The sequence below is a fragment of the Xiphophorus couchianus genome, chromosome 10 (assembly GCF_001444195.1).
Source record: "Xiphophorus couchianus chromosome 10, X_couchianus-1.0, whole genome shotgun sequence".
NCBI lineage: Eukaryota > Metazoa > Chordata > Actinopteri > Cyprinodontiformes > Poeciliidae > Xiphophorus > Xiphophorus couchianus.
In genome coordinates, this window is record NC_040237.1 from 8,197,045 (window position 1) to 8,219,685 (window position 22,641).

At 38.1% G+C, this 22,641-nt stretch overlaps 2 protein-coding genes across 2 annotated transcripts in view; both read right to left on the bottom strand.

The window, feature by feature from the left end:
• Position 1: 1 nt before the first annotated feature.
• Positions 2–5,183, bottom strand: LOC114152287 (uncharacterized). Its single transcript, XM_028030125.1, has 5 exons — positions 5,047–5,183; positions 3,350–3,995; positions 3,003–3,203; positions 2,493–2,622; positions 2–2,411 (listed from the first exon to the last, which is right to left on the bottom strand). The coding sequence occupies exons 2-5, from the start codon at positions 3,744–3,746 to the stop codon at positions 1,940–1,942; spliced, it is 1,200 nt and encodes a 399-aa protein (XP_027885926.1). The 5' UTR covers positions 3,747–3,995; positions 5,047–5,183; the 3' UTR covers positions 2–1,939.
• A 623-nt stretch (positions 5,184–5,806) lies between these two features.
• kif19 (kinesin family member 19) overlaps positions 5,807–22,641 on the bottom strand; it is a 44,498-nt gene continuing 27,663 nt past the window's right edge. Inside the window, exons 3-20 of the mRNA XM_028030121.1 lie at positions 21,830–21,940; positions 21,630–21,717; positions 20,739–20,875; positions 15,104–15,229; positions 14,828–15,022; positions 12,591–12,737; positions 12,072–12,194; positions 11,826–11,982; positions 11,531–11,705; positions 10,940–11,138; positions 10,590–10,860; positions 9,760–9,884; positions 9,491–9,654; positions 9,298–9,397; positions 8,651–8,774; positions 7,284–7,672; positions 6,901–7,072; positions 5,807–6,818 (exon numbers count right to left, since the gene is read on the bottom strand). Coding sequence (XP_027885922.1) covers positions 6,691–6,818; positions 6,901–7,072; positions 7,284–7,672; positions 8,651–8,774; positions 9,298–9,397; positions 9,491–9,654; positions 9,760–9,884; positions 10,590–10,860; positions 10,940–11,138; positions 11,531–11,705; positions 11,826–11,982; positions 12,072–12,194; positions 12,591–12,737; positions 14,828–15,022; positions 15,104–15,229; positions 20,739–20,875; positions 21,630–21,717; positions 21,830–21,940 — 2,931 coding nt within the window. The 3' untranslated portion in view covers positions 5,807–6,690. The remainder of the gene's footprint in view (positions 6,819–6,900; positions 7,073–7,283; positions 7,673–8,650; positions 8,775–9,297; positions 9,398–9,490; positions 9,655–9,759; positions 9,885–10,589; positions 10,861–10,939; positions 11,139–11,530; positions 11,706–11,825; positions 11,983–12,071; positions 12,195–12,590; positions 12,738–14,827; positions 15,023–15,103; positions 15,230–20,738; positions 20,876–21,629; positions 21,718–21,829; positions 21,941–22,641) is intronic.

The window sequence follows — 22,641 nt, forward strand, 5'->3', positions numbered from 1 at the left end:
ATAAAGTTCTTCATTTTTATTCAAAGCTGAAAAATGATATATAACACCACTGAGAAACTAATAATCTAGATAATAAATAAAGATGTAGAGCAAACATATAAATCTTTTTATCTCTGGCAATTTTCAAGCCAGCACACATTCAGATGAGTTGTACTGAAATCATAACATAAAAGAACAATTTTACTCACTTAAAACTCACCAAAGAGAAAATAACTCACTTACATGTTCGACTTCTCTGAAATTGCCTTACTGGCTTTAAATAATATGTTACTATGTAAAAACAGTTAAACCAAGACAACCAATCATACAACTATAGTAGGTTTTTCCAAATCCTACACTGCATGGTTTGAATCTTTGGATTATTTACAGAACTGTGAAAGAGTGAGTTCTTCTTCTTCTGTACACTCTTTATATACCTGAATAATCAAAAAAGGAAATATGTGCTATTACAACCAGCTTTCCCAGAGTTTTGCACAATACCCAGGGGAAAAGACAGGTGAAGAATAAGAGTCACCAGCCCTGTTTTAACTAAGACTAAACAAATTAATTTATATCCCAAACAAAGGTTTACTGGTTTAATTGGTCAAACAGCCAAATAAGGTGGAAAAAAGAAATAAAAGCCCTGGATTGGCTCTGACCAGTGATCAGCTGCTCAGATACAATTCCGTTTTTATTAAATGCCAATTTTGTAATCTCTAAATGCAGATAAAGGCCAATGCCTGAATGAATAAATAGGGATAAGAGGCAACTCGTTTAGTTTCTTTCAGATTCAAAACTTCTCTTTTAATAACCTTTGGACTATTTTTAGTTATTTCATAATCAGTGTTTAGTATGTACAGTTGTTGAATGGAAACAAATTAGGTGAATTAATACTAGTGAAAGTACTTATCCCAAAAAAAAAAAAAAAATTAAAATAAATAAATCAGCAGCTCCAACCTCATAGGAAACCATAAGTCAGTATTGGTCAGTAACACCCTGAACAATGCTTCCCTACAAACATTCATACAATCAAAGTCTAAGAGGAAAATCTCATTAATGGTACACAAAGCCAATCAGTGGCTGGTTCAGCCACTTATTACCTTCTTTGACAAAGCTACTATATACCTTGTTACTAATACACAGCTTTCCACTCATCTCTCATGAGATTAATTAATCATGTGACTTTCTACTAACATTTAATGCTGCTACACAGGTGCATCTGAAGAAGTTCAATGACAAGTTCATTTATTTCAGGTGGATTTTAAGTACGTATTTACGTAAATATCCCAAACATTGTGGCTTTCAGGCAATGAAACTATAAAATTTAGTCTCTCAGAATTAGGTGAGCGAAAATAAAAATGATTTTCAATACATGAAAGTTATGTTAAGGCCTACAAAATCATAGAGAAAAGTATCTCACTCGACGCTTGCATGGCAGACACAAAACAAAGCCTTTGAATTCTTGTTTTCCAAGGAAATGTTCTAATTTTCCAACGAAAATAATTTTGGTTTTCAATAATCATCAAAAATAATAGAAATAAATGTTTGAAATGCATCACTGCATGTAAGACTTTTACATAGGTGTCTATTTTTGAATGAATATGATGAAATAAATTAACTTTCCAGTAATTAATGACACACCTGTATATCTATGCTTTTCACTCAGCCACTGCAAACTAACTAATCCTTCTATATCAAAATCAATCTACTCTCCAGTGATTTTCAGATATTCTACTAATAAGCAGAAAATAGCCATGGAGAAAGTTGAGAAAAATGGGAGTAATGTCTAGAAGCCTCAATATGTCATCTGGTTTTTGAAAAGAGTTTAAGTGTCTGAAAATAGTAAAAGATGAATCAGGGTGTGACTGAGCACTTGTTTTCTTCATTGGAGTTTAAGTGGTTTGGTCTAGCTGGTGTTTTGTCCTAGATTAGCTGTGTGAATTAGCGATTTTAGCAGGCGTCAAACAGTTCCAGCTGCATTCATACCACTAGAGACAGTTTCATAACCCACAGAGACCAGGGTGAGGACATTATTCTGAACATTATCCGGCTTGCTCTGCTCCGCGTGGGACACAACAACTTCAGAGTTTCCTGACTCCATCCTTATCTTCTTCCTGTCTCTGGCTTGTCCCTTGCTTTTTAAAACGATCTTCCCCTGCTCCCTCATCCCCCCACAAATATTGCGAGATTTCTCGTTGTCGGACGAACGCAGTTTGCGTTGGCGCCTGCGAATGCGACGAGACGGCAGACCCGAGTCAAGGGGGTCTGACGCCGCTGCACCAGACAGGATGCGGATCTGCTGATCGATTACCATGACGATCATGTCTAATGCAACGTCCAACATTCCAAGACCAAGGCCATGAGTGACGTTGTCAAATGCACCGCTGTTTACTGGGTCCTTGAAACATTTTCTCATGTCCTCAAGATGGTTCCTGTGGGAAAGAGGCGAAGTGTTACACTGACATGACTCTCATAATCACGCTAATTTTGATCAATCGTAAGCACATTCATACTTTGTTTCAATAATTTTGGACCAGTGTTGAACTGTGTTCATCTCAGGGATGAGTTGTTTAGCCATGTTACTGTAGTCAATGTAATCATGGGAAAAATCTTTCATATCTTCACACAGAGCTCTGGTGTCACCTGAAAATAAAACAACAAAAAGTTATTTTAACATCCAACTTGTCAAATAAACTTTTTCATGTGTCACATTATAACCACAGACTTCAATCTCTATAACTGAAACATTATGTAGCGAATGCCAGGTGTGCATTTGTATTCAGCTTTCCTGGATCAACACAGAATAAAATCGTCTTTAGCTACAGAAACAGTTTCACGTATTTTGAAGCATGTCTCCACTAGCTTTTCACATCCAGAAACTGGAGTTTTTGCCCCTAAATCTTTGCAAAATTGCTCAAGCTCACTCAGACTGGACAGAAAGCATCTCTGAACACTTCTTTTTTGGATTTGCTACATATCCTTAGTTTGTATATGCTGCTCTTTATTAAAAGCACATCTGTCACCTTCAGTGAGCTTGGAGAAGGAGGAGGATACTGCGGTGGTTGTGCTGGGCATGAGGCCAAGGACATTCAGTGACTCCAGAAGTGTTTTCTTGCTGGCTGGGCCTCTGCTGACCCGAGTGTATGCTGCCAGAGACCGCAGGGACATCTTCTCTGGGGCCTGCAGGCGTCTTTTAATTTCATCATATGAGATGAGATATTTTCCTGAGAATGAAGTCAGACAGATTGAGACAAATCAGCACAGCAGGGCTGGGAATTTGAAAACCGAATTTATGCAAACTGCATACATAAATCCTGAATAAACTAGGCAAAGAGAAGGAAGACCAAAACTTTCACTGATGGTCACTTACGAGCTTTGGATCCTTTCATGTTGGGATCCAGGAGAGAAGACACTTCTGCAAAGGGCATCTCGGTATTAGACTCAGAGTTTGTGCTTGAGTTTGCTGACACCTCCTGGTGTTGGGGGACCTCTTCCCCATGGTGCTGGGTAGTAGCCTGCATTTGTGGCTGAACATGAGGCTGAGTGCTGTGCATTTCCAAATGGTTCTGATCTAACTGAGCCTGACCTTGTGCCTGCTGAGGGAGGACTAATGGATTTTCAGATAAACTTTGCATGCCCATGCCACTTTGAGATATGTTGCTGCCCTGCTCTGGGGATACCTGAAAGATGCTCATAACTGGCTTTACAACTGTGAAAACCATGTTTGCTTGGGGATCCAGACCCACCATCCTGGAAGCAGGGTCCATATTTTCACAAAAAAATCTGTCTTTTCAAGCAGAAGGAGTAAAATAAGAGGGTATAAGTACTAGCTCAGGTTTATCTTGAAGTCCTGGATACATAATCTTACTACAGTTTTAATACTGATAACGATAGCTAAAAGAAAAAAGAGGGAACAGTTCTTTTTGTTTTTATCAAGAAAATACCTCTCATTTACAATACGTATTATTTTTATTGATACTTGGAACTACTCCTGACATCACAGCAGAAGATTTATTCTGAAAGAGAAAATAAAACCTGATTAGAGACTGTTTTTTATCTGGACTCAGGAGTGGATTGAACTGATAATCATTGTGCAAATCTGAAGCAAATGTTTAGATAAAAATAATGACAGGGAAAAAGCACTGAGCATATTACATCTTTCTACCAGCTTTGCACATTTAGAAACGCAACATTTTTCCCAATTGTTCTGTGTACAATAGCTCATGCTCAGTGTAACAGGATGTAAACATCCCTTTTCACAGATATGTATTGATTTATAACGTAATAGTGTTTTAAACTTCTTCACAACACTATTTGTAAATGCATTAACCTGGTATACATTGTAGTTTGCTAATCAAAAAAGATTGCAACAAGTTTTGATGTGATGAATAAGGAAATATCTGTCTTAAAATGGGAAAACCTTACAAATCCACCTAATTTATATTAAGATATACTTAATAACTTAGTTAAATTAGTTTGTGGCAATTTCTCTATTTTTTTTTCTCTCATTAGTACATGTGAAACTACAGAGCAACAGGCGAAGCGTCACGACAAATAAAGAGGAAAGTGCAAAAATCAGACTATCAGTGCATGCCGATTATATTAGAGCTGAGCTCCTCAATGAACCGACCGAACAAAAAAGGGCGAAAACTGTATTTTTGGGCTTAAAAATGAAATTCTCTACAAATGTTTACAGATTTTTTTTAAAACGTGGGTTAAACTTAAAAATAACAAACTATTAAAATCCATAGAAACGTATAATTTCGCGTTTAAAGGTAGCCTAATTGTTTTATGTGACTGTTTAAGCCACAATTTAATGTTTTCGCCGTGCTAACTAACTGTAAGCTAACCACTCCGCAAATGTGAATAAAACCGCCGCATCCAATGTTCCAAACAGCCATCATGGCCGCCAGCCGCTACTGTTGCTGTTTTCGTCTGTTTCGGTCGCTGTCAAACGTCAAAAGGAAAATGACCTAAATCGGCAGAGAAAAACTACTGTCCGTGTTGACTTCCAGATACGCAGGCATCCTAATTTAAGTTGTGACTGATGACGATGGCGCTACTCACCGAACTAGCGTCTGTTTTTTTCCCTAAGAGGCCACTGATCCTAGAACGGTCCGAGTTGAAGTCAGCGACATTTTCTCTTCTTCTCCACTGTTGCTTCAGCGGGTTGCAAATCAGCCATACGTGCACTATCGTCCGAGACGGGAATCTAAGCTCTGATTGGTCAACTCACCGATCGATCAAGCTGTAAGCGTTTTTTATTGGACAAGACTAACGTTGGTAGATGCGACCAGGCGGTAGTCCTAAAATGCACTTTTAGACAAACATGCAATATTTTGGAGTAATTTTGAGAACTAAATCTGCCTTTCTCATTTTTTATAAAACCTATCAGTCTTAAAAAAAAATGAAAATGTGTTACAGGCTAATATTGCTTTCAATTTCATTTCGTGTGTGTATTTTGTTTCTATTGTTACAGGGATGCATATTTCCAACAACATACCAAATGAGGCATCAAACGGAAATTTCTTAAGTTAAAATACATCGGTGCATAAGCCTTAAAATTAAATGCTTTTCCTCTAAAAATGCCACTCCGCCATCTAGTGGACATGTTAGAACATGGCAGTGAGATATACAAGTTGACACAATTTCATTCTTATTCTTCTGAAATGTGACCAGGTTCATAGGTCTGCCTATGTTTAACTGAGCAAAGACTTACAAAGCTGTGACATAATCATCTCGTCTTCCCAAATTCTTAAATGTCAAAACTCACATTTCCATCATTCCTATAAAATATCAAATAAGCCAAGAGGCAGTAGATCAAAAGTACACAATTCAGTCAATTTTATTTAGGTACAAATAAAAAAATGTACAAAAAAAAAAAGAATAGAAAGGAACACATATGAAAACTGTCAATATCGTAAAAGAAAAAGGCATTTGTTGAACAGTTAATTAAAAGCTGAACCAACTAATCTGGAAAACAAAACATCTTGTGATGCCAGGGTATGCATTTATACAAACATGATATGCAATAAGGAAATATTTGGTTTAAAAGGCAGAGACCTCAGGTGTGGGGAAAGGATATAGAATCCACAAAATACACACATTTAGTTTTTCTCCACAAATATCAGCGCTTCAGTCTGACAAGAACAAAAAATAATGAATACATTTTACCAGTAGAGCATAGCTCAGTGTAGTAGAACACTGACATTGGGATGCATGTGAGAACTTTCTCTGCATTGTTTTGATACATGAAGTCAGACTATATTTACATCCTTAAGCTGAGCTTAGAGTGTCTTAGATTTGTTGTTTTGTTTAAGGTTTTCATAACAAAGACCGAAAATACATACACACACACACATATATATATATAAACAGAAACAGTCACAACAAACAGCTGAGTTGCGTTCACAGTGAGCTTCACATCTTCGCAACTTCACCAAAACACAAGTTATTCAGCACAGCAGCGGACTAAAGTGAAGACACTGCACAGGACAGAATGGGCACTGTAAATATACAAATCTGTGGTGTCTTCAGGTAAGTGGATCTTAGAGTGGCCTCATACATGGTGCAAGTAAAAGACAGCACCTGTGTTAAGACAGCCAGCCTTTGTCTGCTTACTGCTTGTCCTTTTCTGTCGTAGTTTTTCATCTAGTCCCTAACTCTGAGTTTCAGGCTCAGCTGGTGTGGCTGTGAGTGCTAGTGTTGGGCTCAGTGTCTGCGAGTGCGCTGGGCCCCGGTGCCTGTGGTGGTGACATAGAGAAGAGGGTGGGGCTGCCGGAGCTGGGGTCCTCTCTTCAGGTTATTAATGCTTGCTGTGGAGGACTCAGCAATTGTTCCTATGGAGACAAATGAATAAAATAAAGAGATTGAACCATAAAGAATGTCACTTTCTATCCACTAACAAAGATAACTGCTCACCTGTATGTGTGTGATTGCTGTGGTGAGGCCTGACTTTGGCGATAGGAGGGACCCCTCTGTACTGTGGACGCACCATAGGGGCCTGGGGTTGGCCGTTAATATGAAGATGAGGGTCCGATGTGCTGTCCAGAGGCCGAAACCTCTGAGCTTTGATGGCTTTGGTCTGAGGCAGCTGCATGAGAGAGAAGTGAGGAATTGTTAGGACTGAAGCAACAAATTAGATACCAGAGCATCGATGGTTCTCAGCCAAACAAACTGCCATGTGACAAGAACTGTCAAAGCTGATGCAGAAGTGATGACAAAGGTGGACATAGCACCTTTGTCTATAACTTTCAAAATATTTAACACCTCACAACATTTAATAACAAATTAAAATGACTTACTGCTTGACCAGTGACCTCAAAAGATCTTGAGCGTCTTTTCTTGCGACGGGCCTCAAAGTCCACCTCGCGAGGTGTTTGGTTCTTGTTGGTAACATGGTGGTTGCGAGGACGTGTCCAGGTCACATGCAGGCCTGGTCCCTCCCCTGTGCTGCTGGACAAGTTATCATCAGAGGTGGCGTGTCTCAGTTCAGGGCTTGGCTGCCTGCCGCGCCGCAAGGGTAGACCTCTAGGGGGCCCCTCGATTAAAGAGAGGTTGCTTTTCTGCTTTTTGTGGTCTAGGGGAGAGGGGGCAGCAGGTAACCGAAGGACATCCACCTCCAGGGCTTTGGAACGTCGACGGGCTGCTTTTACCACAATGTTCTGAACCCCTTTAAGGATCTGCTGCCGTTCTGTGCAGACATGGTAAAAGAAATATTTTAGGTGAGGGATAAAAGTAAAGGAATGATTCATATAAAATTTCTTCTGCTTGGCTTTGGTTTAAGATATAAAATATAATTTGTGCCCGGGAGGCTATTTTCTGCATCTTAGCAAAGGAATTACCAAACCCTGAGGACATAGTGATGCATTAACTTGTCTCTTGGTTGGATGATTGCACTGCACTGTTTCATAATTTGTCACATTACAACAATATATCTTAGATTTTATGATACAGCAACACAAAGAAATCCATAAATGCAGAGAAGAAGAATCACCACAGCCTCACCATGTTTTTATGGTGTCTTCAGGGTGTTAGTTTTCCATCATCCATACCGTTTAATATCCAAGACAAAATGTGTTATTTTGGTGACCAGAGAACTTCCTTTCATATGTTTAATGGAAGCTTTCTTCTAATCAATTTTGTTAAATCCCCAACTACTAGCTACCTAATGTATTAATATTTGAAGTTTTTCTCCTGCTCAGCCCTGAAATTGTTTCTAGGTCTTTATGATGCTGTTTGTCCTCTAATGTTCTCTACCAAACCTCTGAGGTCTTCCCAAAACTGCTAGATTCAAACCAAGATTAAAATAAAGAAAAGTAGACTCTTGTCCATTTGTTAATTTCCGAAGGCAGATGGTTAAGTAGGTTTGTGTTGCATTCACAATCTTCACCTTCTATTTATATGTTGTGCATGTGATGTGAAGACATTTGCTTGCTGTTTGGGACACTAAAATAAATGACGTGACTCATGTAGCTAATTTGTCTCCCCACGCTGTTATCTAAGAACAGAACAGCTGGACTTGAGGGATTGTTGGGATAAATGTTTCATGCTGTGTTTTCACAGAACAATCACTGGAAGTACTTTAATGAAAACAAACAAACAAACAAAAAGCTTCTCTGTAGGTATTAACAAGTTCATAATGAATACCATATCTGAAGAAGGATCTTACCATTTCGAGAAATGGTCATATCACCCCCAGCTTCGCTGCTTTCGGGTGATGAGTCCAGTTGGCTGCTGATGCTGTGGCTGAGATGGCTGTAGCTTGTGAAGCTTTCAGGAGCCAGAGGCTGCAGCTGTGGACATGAGGATCAGAGGGACTCATTGCGACCAAACATTCACTGCAGTGCTACTTTGATAATATTAGCGTCTTTCCAAAATCAAATCTTGTAGTACATTTTTTACTCTGGAGATCCAAAGTTTCTTCAGAAGATTCGAAAACAAAACGAAAACCTAAAAGAGGTAAAAATTTGTGCATGCCTAAATGAAACACAGGGTGGTGCTGTTTAAAAGGAAAAGAACTGGTTAGACTGCATTCATGCTTTGAATGTTCCGAAATTAATTTCTGATGTTAAACTCGCACATGATGTAGATGTAATACACAAAGATGGAAATATTATAAGTGTTTATTTCTGTAAATTAATTTTCTTAGGAACTCTTAAATTGATACAATATTAAACTTTCTCATTTTGAATTGAATCACTGAAATACATAAACATTTTGATAATATAATTTACTGAGAGTTACCTCAGTAAATTATATTACCAGATTATTACCAGAAACAAAGCAGAGTAGCTGGTGTATAGGAATTGTCCTTACCTCTCTGTTGCCTTTCCCATTTATGTGTATCGGAGGAGGGGTCATTACAGCCGAGTTCTTTATCTGCTTGGCATGAGGACTGCTTTTAAACACCCTGTCCCTGAGGCAGAGAAAATATGAAATCAAGTCGATGAGTAAATGAACTTTTAAGTACATGTTATGAGCGAAGAATAAGAAAATGATCTCTTCTTACGGCTCAGCTTCAGGGAGAATTGGGGGTAAGGTGTGTCTGCGCATTCTGGCTTGACCTCGTCTGTTCTCTGTGAACATGTTGCCTAAGCTCTCCTGGTCAGAATCTACATCCTGTGTGTAATCGCGACCTTGACCTGGCAGAGAGATCTTTGGTAAAGATCCTTCCTGCAAATAAGAATACAGAAAACACCTTCATAATTTGTCCTGTCAGTTTAATTCATATCTAAGACTAATAAGACTAATGACTAATTGATTCGACATGACAGTCACCTTGATGGTTTGTCTGGTGGTCACCTTGTCCAAGGCTACAGCTCTCTCCAGCTTCCTCTCATCCAGCTCCCTCATGTACATCTCATATAGTTCCTGGAGGTGCGGTGGTACAAGCAGGCTGTTCTCTGAAACATGCAGAGGGACACATGTACATGGTTGCTATCGCCACACCCAAAAGCTAGTTTTATGTACAAGCATTTAAAACGTTGCACACTCAGTATGGATGAGTAGCAGAAACTCTCACAGGATGATTCGTGAGTGCTGAAAACAAATCTTTAACAACTAACATCCCGATAAAATAGTTTTATGAAATATCTTCTAAAGTGGACAACCACCCAAATGGTGCAGCGTGAAGAGAATGTGTTTTGAGAAACTGAGATTATTTTCTGGCCCGAGATGAAAATTTGATTGCTAGCCACTTTAAGTTGTCAAGAATAACCCTGATGGAGCTGTGCTGAAGACTGAGGCTGCCTGTAACTATACCTGCACCAGCGTGAGGGACTTCAGAAGGAACTGAACTTATCAGGACTATGCCAGTCAACCTTGACTCAAGAAAAAATATGTTTGGATCTAGGCCCCTGGGCAGTTTTAAACATATGGGTTTTTTTTTATGTGAGTGGACAAGTTTTTCTATTCAAGAGTATACCATGTCGCCACTCAAGCCTTTGTACACGAAGTCACAGGGTTGCAACTTGTAATTTCTTGTCAGGGTTAATAATCTCTGAGAAATGCACACAGCACACATAGAGTTTTCAACTGATAACTGAAAAATCTTTAGACGAGTTCCATGCAAAGGTCAAACACAGTATAATGATTTAAAAGTAACTTACCATCTATGAATTGTCTCTGTTGCTGAATGATCTCATCACACAGGTGTCTGTGCTGCTCAAAGCGCTGAACCACAAAGTTCTTCTGCCGGATGACGTTGTCTTTGATCAGAGCGTGGGACTGCATCTCTGTGTTCTCGATCTCCAGCTCATGGACCTTGCAGAGGAGGCCAAGGATTTCGCGTTGCTCCTCTGAGCTCACCCTGCGAGGAAGAAGCTCCTCCAGGCGCCGGGCTCGATCCCGGAGCTCCAGAAACCTCTGCTCCAGTAAACCCTTCAATCAGAGGTTATTTTTATTCAGTACGGGAGAACATCAGAATGCATTCTAACCCTAACATTTTGAAGAAGCAAACCTTCTGCTTTTGAATCTTCTTCTGTTCAGCCATGAGGGTGACTAAGTTTTCCCGAGCCACTGCTACCTCCCGGGTCTCTGTGCTGTCTGGGGGAGAGTCTGGGGAATCCGAATCTTTCTCGCTTTCGTCTTTATTGACACTTTCCTTCCTTCTTTCTGAACGCCACTTTCTCCTGCGCTTGCTCTGCTCCTGCTCCCAGCTATAGCACATAATATATGTATATTTTGTTATAAAGGTTTTTACTGACAGTTGCAATTGCATGTTCTAAAGCTTGTAGGCACAAATATGGTGAGATAATTCTTTACTTTGAATAGATTTTCTAGTCAAGGAAATTCATAATTAGATTTGCATCACTGTTAACAGTTAATAACATAAAATAGCTACAGAGAAATACTTGCTGTGCACTAATTAATTTAATTAAACTAGATCAGACCAAGAATAAGAGTCTATTTGATTTAAATCCCCGAGCAGAGATTCAGAATTATGAATATTAACTGGAAGACAGCTGCTAAAATGTGACAATCTGGATTATTAGATTTTAAATAAGAAGTGTGCTCTGCGGTGAAAAGAAACAGCAGAAATCCGACTGACTCTGCAATGGTGACAAGGTGTTTAGAGGTGTCGATCTGGATCTCCATGTTGCTGTTCTCCAGCTCGATCAGGCTCTTCCTGATCTTCATCTGCTGCCGGAAAGCATCCAGAAGCTGCTCCCTCAACTCGTCCATCTCTGCTCTGCTCTGCTGGCTGGAGTGGGCCTGGACCTCCGCTGAAAGACAATAGAAATACAAAGAGAAAGAAAGAAAGGAAGAAAGAAACATGAATACAATTTTCAACAGATGTTGAGATGTGTCTTTTACTCATTTAAAGTACAGACGATCAAATTTACCCTGGATGTTTCGGATGTCAGCTCGGTCGGAGCCGACCTGCCGGGTCGCCTGCTCTGCAATCTTCTTTTTGAGCCGCTGGATTTCACAGCGGAGGTCAGAGATGATGTTTGTGTACTGAGCAATGTGGTATGACACATTTATTAGGTTCTTCTTCACCTAAAGCAAACGGTGATTGGAAACAATATGTCTGAAAAAACCCAATCCACTTCAAGGTGAGCCTTTATTAGGGTGAAATAAAAGTTTACCCGTGTACGTATGCTTTTGGCACGGTCAGCGTATGCCAGCGTGTTTCGAGACTCCTCAAAAGCTATAGAGGCGGGGCTAATATGGGCAATCATCACTGTTCTGCTGTTCCCACCCAATGAGTCCTGTCATTGAAATTTGAGAGACATTTTTGTGAATACAACAGATAGAGTGGCTTAAAAGTTTTTATGTGTTTTTTGTGTTTATAGGTACAGTCTTATGATTTAATACGACTAAATAATGCATCATTGTGAAGTAAAAGGAAAATTATACTTGGTGTTAAAAAATATTTTACCTACAAATTTGAAAAGTGTGGGATGCATTTGCATTTTACTCGCCAGAGTCAATCCTTGTAGAAACACAAATATACTGCACACTTTTCAGATTGTTAATTCGCAATTCACAATTCTGCACTACTTTGTCTTGGTCTATCAAAGAAGCTTGTTTGAATTTTGTGCAAATGCATGACATCTTTTGCCAGACATTGTATAAAGAAAGGAATCTTTTCTCAACTGCAGTACCTTCAGGAGGCGAGTCAACTTGCTGTCTCGATAGTTGACGTACTTGTTGCCATTTTTGTCACTCAGGGCGTTAATGCAGTTGCCCAAAGCCAGGAGGGAGCGATTGATGTGAGCTCCTTCTTTCAGTCGCTGACCTCTATTCTGAGTCTGAAAGAGGCAGAGATCGATGGGTGAGAAAACCTCTGAACTCACAGGGGTTTTTATCACTTTGTTCCCTGTGACGGGGGTCAAATGAAAGCTTTCAGTAAAAGGAACTAGAGGGAGACTGGGAATAGCAAGCAACAAAGGCATCTAACTAGTACCAGGAGATTTTATTTATATGGTGGATGCGGTTTTGAGACAAAAAGTCAAAGAGTAGCCCAAGACTGAACAATTTCACCTCACTTCAGTGAAACACATTTTTCTTAGTGAGAGAAAAATAAGACACATACTTCATAAATAAATTTGGATTTAGTCATATTTTGCATCATATTTTAAAGTCAGAAAAACAAAAAATTGTTTTTGATTTTTAAAGTATATAAGTAGTTATGAAATACTTCTCTGAAACAAAATGAGCATTTTGAGTGACATCCTCCAAAACAGGAAGGCGCTACCAAATAAATATATTGCACCTGAAGCTGCAGGGTCAGTCTGAAAAGCCCTCACAACAATCACAGAGCTTGACAGACCTTCATAACTCAAATAAACAGAAAATAAAAAGGATTCAGTGAGTCCCTTTCCAATAAACATATTCTAAGCAGAAAAATGGTAATAGATCAGTGCACGTAAAATGGTGAAAGGAACAGATTTCTCTGACTCTCCTGAATGGAGAGCCAGAGTCTCCGGACTAGAAATTTGGAGCTAAAAGGAGACATAACTCAAACCTGAGGGATGTGAGCACACTGTCCCAGCCTTGACTGGAGTAAAGCTTACCGTCAACCCACCAAAACATTAACAAGGGTTGAGCATGAAGCTTCATCTAAAAAAAAAAATTCTTTTACAGAGAATTTGCTTTGACTTTTTCTTTCTGCATTTCTGTGCAAAGTGACAGAGAGGAGGCTTAGTCTGTGATTTCTTCTGGGTTCTGAATCTCCCTTCCATTGACCGCAAATGTAACATCTACTAAAGTGTCTTTTTAGAGCCAAGCAACATGTTGTTGAGGAGAGACTAAAGATAGATTTGAGTGGAGTGGCTGTTGATGTTCTGGGGGAAACACTTTGTATTAAATCAGCCTGAATGACAGGCAGCAACTTTAACTATAACCTGGAGTCCTGTTTGTGGTCGAGGAAGCCTGCAGAACATAAAACAAGGATCTCATGCAGGACATCATGACAGACATCCTCTGCAGTAGAGGATCGGACTAAATGAGAGGATTTACTTCATTTTCGGGATCTAAAAAATGAGAGATTAATTTTTGTTCATGAAGTTGCAAACTGTATTAGGTAATATCTGATCATGTAATTCTACATTATGGGAGTTGGCCCCTCAGCTGTGCTATGATTGAACAAGACATTACAATAGCCAAGCAATAAAAAGAATAATTACTAGCTGTTACAGATGCCCAGTAAATTTGATGAAATGGCCATATTAAAGATTATGAAATGGAAGTCGTGTACAAATGTCAAACTCTGAAGTATGATTCACAAAAGTGTAATCAAAGTTGACACTACAGATATATGCATTTAATAATCTGAGTGGTTCATGCAGCGTTTTGCAAAGTTTTCTTTGGAAATTTTGTCACACTACAACCACAAACTTAATTTTTTTGGGGGGGACTTTAAGCAATAGACCAGCAGAAAATAGTGCATAACTTTTTCACACAATTGGTAGAATTCATGCCTTTTCTGGGGGGACATTAGGGAATAATGGGAGAATAATACAACACTTTTTATGTATTTTATATTTAAAAAAATCTAAATGGAAAAAAATTATCCTTTTACTTGTGAAGTGATACTGTGTAATGATTTATTACACAAATCCCAGTAAAATCCATTGACGTTTGCAGCTGTAAATTGAGAAACTTTGAGGGCTATGAGTACTTTTGCAAGGCACCGTAGTCTCTCTCATAAAATGATTATCATCTTGAAAAGTGAAATTGCAAAATAAGTCAACAGGGGAAGCTACAGTTTAGATGTAGAAGAGTGTACTACGCAGCTCTATGTTCAATAACATGCAAAGAGCAGAAGGACCTTGAATTTTGAACTTGATAACTTAATGTTATCAAAAGATGTCTAAATGCAAGCACAAAATCTATCCACCTGAGCAGCTCTTTCTGAGCCGGCGAGGTCAATCATGAAAAGCCGAGCAAAGCGGACCTCCTGCAACACGTCACGACAACGGCTCTGCTGCTTGACGGCAACCTGCAGCACAGCGTGGGAGCGAGACGATGTCTGATTAGCGGCTGTTGGCTCCTGCGTGCGCTGCTTGTTGCCCTTCATTAGCAACTCCATGATCTGAGGACACACAAGTGAGGCAGTCAGGAGTGTTCATAGCTTTTTAACCGTGTGATGAAACCACACTGGGTATCCTCTCACCTCCTGGGCATTGATGGTCGACACTTCTGTGATGCCTGCAACCTGAATCACACCCTTAGAGTCTTCTCTTAGATCCAAGAAACCTGAAGACGGGTTCAGCAGGTCTCTGATCATCTCATTGTAGATCTGTAAATATATAGATTGAAATGTAAAACATTCTTCAGACAGCATTAATCAGTTGGAAGAATGTGTCTTCAAGCACACGTAATAAGAATACAATATGCATTTTTTTTTGCAATTCAATTAAATAAAACTCATTAATTACTGGTACACACAAGATGGTATATTTCAAACACTTACTCTACTACTGTTATTTTTTAAGCATATGGTGTAGCTGGTTAATACTACTACTGTATACAGCATAGTAATTTAAAAAGATTGATAGATAATCTCAAAAATAAAAAAAAATCATCTCTGCGGGGAATGAATCCATAACACATTCAAAGAAGTGATCACATTCTGGATATTAATCTAGCAGGAGATTTACTCCACATCATGTAAGCAATCAAATTGCTTACACATTGAGCACTTATTATATAATCAAATATTTCAATAAACAGGGCCAAACTCAATAGGAAGCTGTGCAAGCATTTCTACAAACTAGTAGAACAGAATTAATATGGTTTCTTTAATATAAATGTTTAAAATATAATCCAAATTGATTTAAGGTTTTAATATCATTAAACAGTTCCTTAGTGTCTCTCTTGAGAGTAAAGGCATAGTTTGAATGGCATAAAATTAGATATTTATAATTAAGTTCGAAAAGAGTTTGGGAAAAGAAAAACAGAGAAGAGAAGTTTTCAAGTAACATTGAACATCTAAAGATGTGAACCAGAACATCCAGAGTGAGAACAAAAAAGTATCCTTGTTTTGTGACTCATTAATTTAGTTAGACAGAAAATATTAAAAAAACTCCATCTCCTGGATGGAGCTATTTTTCCATTCAAGGCTTCAGACAAGAAAAAAGACAACCAATAAACCAGAGCAAATAACAACATCACTGAAAAGTACATGGTACAAGTTGAAACAAGATGTGCCAAACACAATTTTTTGAAATGTTTGTCATTAGCTAAAAGTCTTAAGCATAAAAATTGAAAGGAATTAGTGATTTAATTATTTTTTTCTCTATTTAATGTATCAATATCATGTCAGGAATTTTTTTTTCTTCTCAGACTGGAGTTACTGACAAAAATCAACAGTTCAAAGATATCCAAGATCCGGGTATGACATTGTTATCACACCAGTGTAAGAACATTTTGGACAATGATAAAATAATTGAAACCTTTCAAAACACATTCAGTTGAAAGCAGAAACAAGATCCTGAAAAGTGACCACAGGGTGACAGTCTGAAATTTTAGGACACACTTACTGCCAAACTCACTTTTAGCCAAACGTATACTAGAGCAGTAGGCTGTCATTCAAACTGACATCTTAACATTAGCTATGTTATTTTTTACTTCCCCAGCTCTCACTTCAGATGGAGTGTAAAAGAGCTTGGGGTGCAAAGTGATGCTACCAGCTCTGAAAGGCGTGCTCAATAACACCGCAATTGCATTCTGAAATAAATGAGGAAGAACTGTAGGATGTATTGGTTGGTTCCTGTGCATGTGCTGCAGTGATTTCACACGTGACAGAAAGAGAGATGCAAACAAGAGAAGCAACAGATGTGCACTTTGCTCAATTCGTCCATAAAATGTCATTTAACCTCTTCACTATGAGGCGGCGGCAGTAACAGATTGCTCCCTGGAAACAGCAAACACACACGTCACACATGCAGTCATTTGAGGATTCAAAGTTGCAAAATGAATGCAGGTCAGAAAGCTTGTTCTATATGCAGTTTCTGACATTTTGATGGAAAAGAATTTCACTCCCACCCACTCAAAGAGAAACTAAAAAGCTACCCTGCAATAAATTTGTCCCTCAGTGTTCATAATGACAGCGTCTGGCACTGAAAACAAAAGCCGTAATTTTGATGCCAAATGCAAAAACCCCTCCAATAGGCTGAAATTGTGCGAGACAAGTGCTTATTTGTGCCACTTTGATTTTCAGTTGAACGCTGACTGCTCTTAGTGTCCAGGATTTTGTCATTAAGTTACTTGTGCTACTCCAATTTATTCTTGACAGCCAGAGAATGGAGCAAATTCTGTTGATACTCTACAGTAAACATGGCTTCGTTATAAATCTAGTTAATATTCTATACCTGCTTCTTCAGACAGAATCAAACAGACCTCCAGACTCTGTACAAACGGATTGAAGTGATCGAGGACAAGTAGATGATGGAGAAACAGATAAAAACGCTTCAGACAACTGAAATCTCTCAGGCAAGTCAAAAGCCTGTATAGCAAGTGGCCAGAATCTTTCACAAGCCTTGAAAATGACATTCACTTGTGTTCAGTCAACATCTGTTATGAAGCTCTTGGGCGTATTGGGTTGGATAAGCATTTAATCAAGATGAATTTTGTACAGACCAAACAATAAATTTATTGTAACCTTCACTGAAAAAATGCAGGGTTAAAATATATGGAGCCCTGTTGGCGCTAAGGTAATGTTATTATATAAATGTAAAGTTTTGTTGGGGACAAGATCAACATTAATCATGGTAATTATTTTTCATGACAAAAAGTCAAAGTTTGACAACAGGACAAACTCAGGTTTTTGATCATGTTTAGTTCCTCAAAATTTAAAAGAATAAAACTTTCATCCAATACATGGGAATAACCAGGATGCATTTTAATCATACCAGAACTATTACATTGAATATAACTACCAGAAATGAGGATTTTCTACATACCTGAATTAATTTTAATGTCAAGTTTGGAAATAAAATTAAAACTTCAATACACAGCCTGAGATAAACTGATGACACACTTCAAATAATTGTCAAGTTATGTAGCCTTTAGGATCCCTTAGGATGTGGAACCGAACGTGCTGCTCCACATTAACCTTGCTTACTCAGTTGGACAGTGTTTTTGGTTCGGTAAGTGTAGGATGTTGAATTAAACATTTCTTCTTGAAAACAATTGCATGCTGATTCAATTCTCAGAAGGACAGACAATGCAGTGCTTTTGCCACATCTAGATAGCGGTTTGTATTTTTTCTTTTTATCCTTTTCACATAGAATGCAGGTGTTACCATAATAAATGGGAAGAATATCACCGTCTGGAGCCCGGATATTCATTCAAGTTCTGAGGCTTGCACATAGATATTCTCAACATTGGAAAAATACTGAATTTAGCAACAACAACAAAAAATTATTTAAAGGAAGCCTATTGAAGATATTTGGATTTTTCTTAATGTTTTAACCCTCCTGTTATGTTCCGGGTCAAATTGACCCGTTTTAAAGTTTGAAAATTTTCTAAAAATAGTTGGAAGTATTTTTTTTGCATGAAACTTTTCCTATTTGTCTTAATAGGTGAACTCTACATATCAATTGAAAATTTATTAGTTTTACACATTTGTACCAACCCCTAGGTCTACTTTTTACACAGATACTGTTCGGGTCAATTTGACCCGGCAGTCAGGTTAAAGTGCAAAAAAAGATTAAAAAATGTCCATTTCTATATGTTTCCTTGCAGCTATGAACCATATTTCACCACACAAACACCACACACATCCATGCACACCCCGACACACACAAGCCCACTTTCTCACTATTCTCTTTACTTCACTAGGAAACTGCGAGAAAGCAGGTGTTCACACAACTTTTGAGGAGAACTTCTTCTGTTCCTGTGGACAAACTCCACCCACACTGAGTGACACTCAGCAGAAGTGGAGGGAAACATAAATACTCTCTGCATGACTCATTTATCTTGATTTTAATCAGCGGGTCAATTTGACCCTGAACAGTTTGTGTGTCTCAAGTTCAATTATAAAGATCACCCATTGAAAAAAAAAAAAAAGTGTAATATAAAAATATTTACCAAAAATCAATTTCAAGGAAATTATAGTTTTTTTGTGTCTAGGATTTATTCAGTAAATATTAAAAATGCAAATTCCATTTTTTATGTCCAAATGAGTAAATGAGTAGGTTGTTGTCATTGATCCTTAATTTGGGAGAAATAATCAAACATCATTGCACAAATATGAATTGAAATGGTTAGTATTGGAGTTAATAATCAGATAGAAAAATGTTTTGGAGGAATTTTTTGGTTTCTGACACTATTGCATGATTAAACACTCCCTGGGTCAAATTGACCCACGAACATTTTTGCTGTACCTCAGAAACGAACATAACAGGAGGGTTAAATATTTGTATCATTTGGGCAAGTCAGTTTTTATGCATTTCTCAAAACTTCATCTATGGTAGATTCATTGAGAGACTTCTTTGTATTTCTTGGAAATCCGTACGTGTACTAATCCTATAAACTGCTATTTGGAGCTGCACTTAAGGGACTAGTATATAACTAATATTTTTTGGCATTGCTTAACAAATAAAAATCATTTAGGAAAGGTTTTGGGAAATGTTCAGAACACCAAAAAAGCTCTTCATTTGACACAAGAGTGCAAAAAGCAAAAGAAAAAGAAGTGCAAGAGACTCTTGCATTTGAAAGGGTCTTTTTATCTTCTTCAGTGCTTGTGCCTGAAAATAAGAGACCACTCACAGCACTGTAAAGTTATACCTCTATGACACAAATGAACCAGCTTCATTGTATCTGGTGCTGTTAAGGGAACTAAATGGACAAGTTGAGCTGTTCCTGCTTGTCTGTAATGAGGTGTGAAGCTGAGTCCAGCAGGCACACAGAAAAATGAGCATAATCAGTCCCCAGCTAATTACCCACAGACAAACCAAGGCAAAAAGGGGAGAAAAAACTGTTCAAAGGCATAAGATGACAGAAACAGCAGTTCAGAAAAAGCAACACAAAGAGCGAAACACTTAGTGTTCAAAGTTGAGCATCAAGGACATTGTTTTGATCATATTTAAGCTTGTAATGATAGCCCAACATTTACAGTTTTTCATAGCATTTATATTATGTGGGTTAGTCCTGTCAAATTCCAGGACTAAATCCAAAAGAGAATGTGTGATACAATTTGAAAAATTACCATTATGCTTTCTGTCCTGTTTGACTAACCTTGAGCTAATTTTCAAAGAAGAAAGGACAAAGATTTTAGTTTGTAAATGTGAACAGGTAAAAGGCACATATCCCCCTAAAAATGCAGCTGTAATTTCAGGCACATCTACTTAGCTCTCAGGGGTTCTGAACAAATGGATGTTCAGATTCTGACACTTCTCAGATTTTTATGTACAAGTGATTTTGAAAGCTATGTATTATTCTCTTCTTACTTCCCAAATATGTAGTACTTTGTGTTACTACACATAAATAAAAATCCTAAAGCAAATACAGTACAGACCAAAAGTTTGGACACAACTGTGTGTCCAAACGTTCGGTCTGTACTGTATATGTAAGTTGACTGTTGTAAAAAAAAGATTAAAGGCCTACATGTTACAAAACAACCAACTACCAGTATTCAAAGTAAACAAATGAATGCTTTTTTGAACAAATCATTAAATTTGTGTGTATAGTGATTTGACTAGCGGTGTAGGATGAATAAAATGGTGTGACACCTGCATTAGATGAGTCTGCTATCCTAAAATGGGAGTAATGTATCTGAACTTCCTTGTAGATGAAGGACTTACCTCTAGATAGGACATCGACACGCTGTACAGCATGTCATCACTAGTGTCCTCGATGGCACGAAACAAGTCATTCAGTGTGCGAACATAGATTCCTGGCTCTTTGTCAGTGCCTAACATGGTGTATGTCTTCCCACAACCTGGAACAAAGCATAACAATTTATTTGTTAAGTGCTAAGTGCAGTTCTTACCAACACGGACAAAGCATGAGTCTTTTTTGTTCTTGTGAAGAACAAAAAAGGGATTTAAGCTCAAACAATTATTGATTATTTTTCTCCACAATATGTATATTAAACGGTAATATGCAAATCGTGTGCTCCACGGAGCACAAAGAAATTAATGTTGCTTTGAAAATATCTAATCATTTTTTCCAGCATGGGAAGATTTGTAAATCTATTATAAAGTTTAATGCTTAAAGGGGAGTATTATGTATTTTTCTAGGCACACAATGCCATTTTACAGCACAATTAAGTAACTATGTTAGCTTCAGCCGTATCTGATGCCTTGAAATTGGCCCGGGTCTCTTTAAGATGTTAAAGTTTTTTAACTTTAAGTTGAGTCGCAAGTTCACTGTTGAAAATTGACTTATTTTCACTAAAATGTTGCTGTTTGAATATCTTCCCTAGCTCAACTAGTCTTTGCCAGCCTAAAAAGTCTTTGTAAGCCTTTTACTTCCACTACAGGCAAAGCATGACTCATTTTCTCATTATACATTTGCTGAATAAAAAAAAAAGATCTCAAAAAGGTTTCACTTTATCTTCCAGCAAGGGTGCTGACTAATTCAGGCTGATCGCATAGTGAGGGTCAGCATAATAATACATGCACTACGAGAATAACGGCCTGGATGTCTGGCTAGGTCTTGTAGAACACACATAGACAGAGTTAAACACAAACCTGTGGGTCCATAGGCAAACACCGTGGCATTGTAGCCTGATATGAGGCCTTCAATGAGCCCTTTGGTTGTAGCTCGGTAAACCTCGTCCTGCAAATGAGGAGGAAAGCAAAATAGGAAAAAAAAACATTAAAATGTTGCTCATTTATTTTAGCTTTGCTCAGCTTATGATTCAGCTTATGAACTCTCTTCTCTAAATAACCTGACTAGCCGAGAAGTCGAATGCCACGTCAAACATGTAAGTCTTCTCCCTGGAGCGGTTGGCACGCAGGATGTCGTCTGGATCTTCCATAGGGTCCATCAGAACCACCATCTAATAATAATGAGGAATGAAAAAGACTCAGTGAATATGGTGTCAAAGCCCACTTTGACATCTGGGTGCCTATTTATCCTTGATGGTGTGTGTCTTTGTCAGTCACACTGTAATGCTGTGGTAATGAGCAAGTTGGATCTTAATTTACTAAACTGATCATTGAAAATTATGTCACAAGAATTGTCATGGATGGATGACTAAAACATTTAGGTAATAGGATGCATACTTATGTCTGCAAGAACAACCATTTTCATACCATATTACATTTTCTCTATTTAGTTAGAACACATTCCAGATTGAATAGGAATGCTGAAAAGATATCAGTGTAAACATTAAACTTCAAAAGCACATCTGTAGAGGCGAATGATAGAGCTAGTTATTTTCAAAGATGGATTTTTCTTCCAGATGTTTAGTAAGTTTCTAGTGAATCGCTTTGTTTGCGGTGTAAATATGAAAACTGCAATGAGACACGGTACTTAATACAGTCATCAGCAACAGTTGTTTTAATGGTTCGTAGCTCATTTGCTTGGAAGATTGCAAATGTGTTTAGTTCCTCCAAAAATAAAATAGGGTGCATTAAATTTTCAGTAAATTGACTCACTGTTTGTATTTTTTTTCTTTCATAGCAATAGAGGTACTCCACAGTCTCTAAGTAAACCCCCTGGAGTACAGACATCACAAATTAGTCTTTCACTAATCAA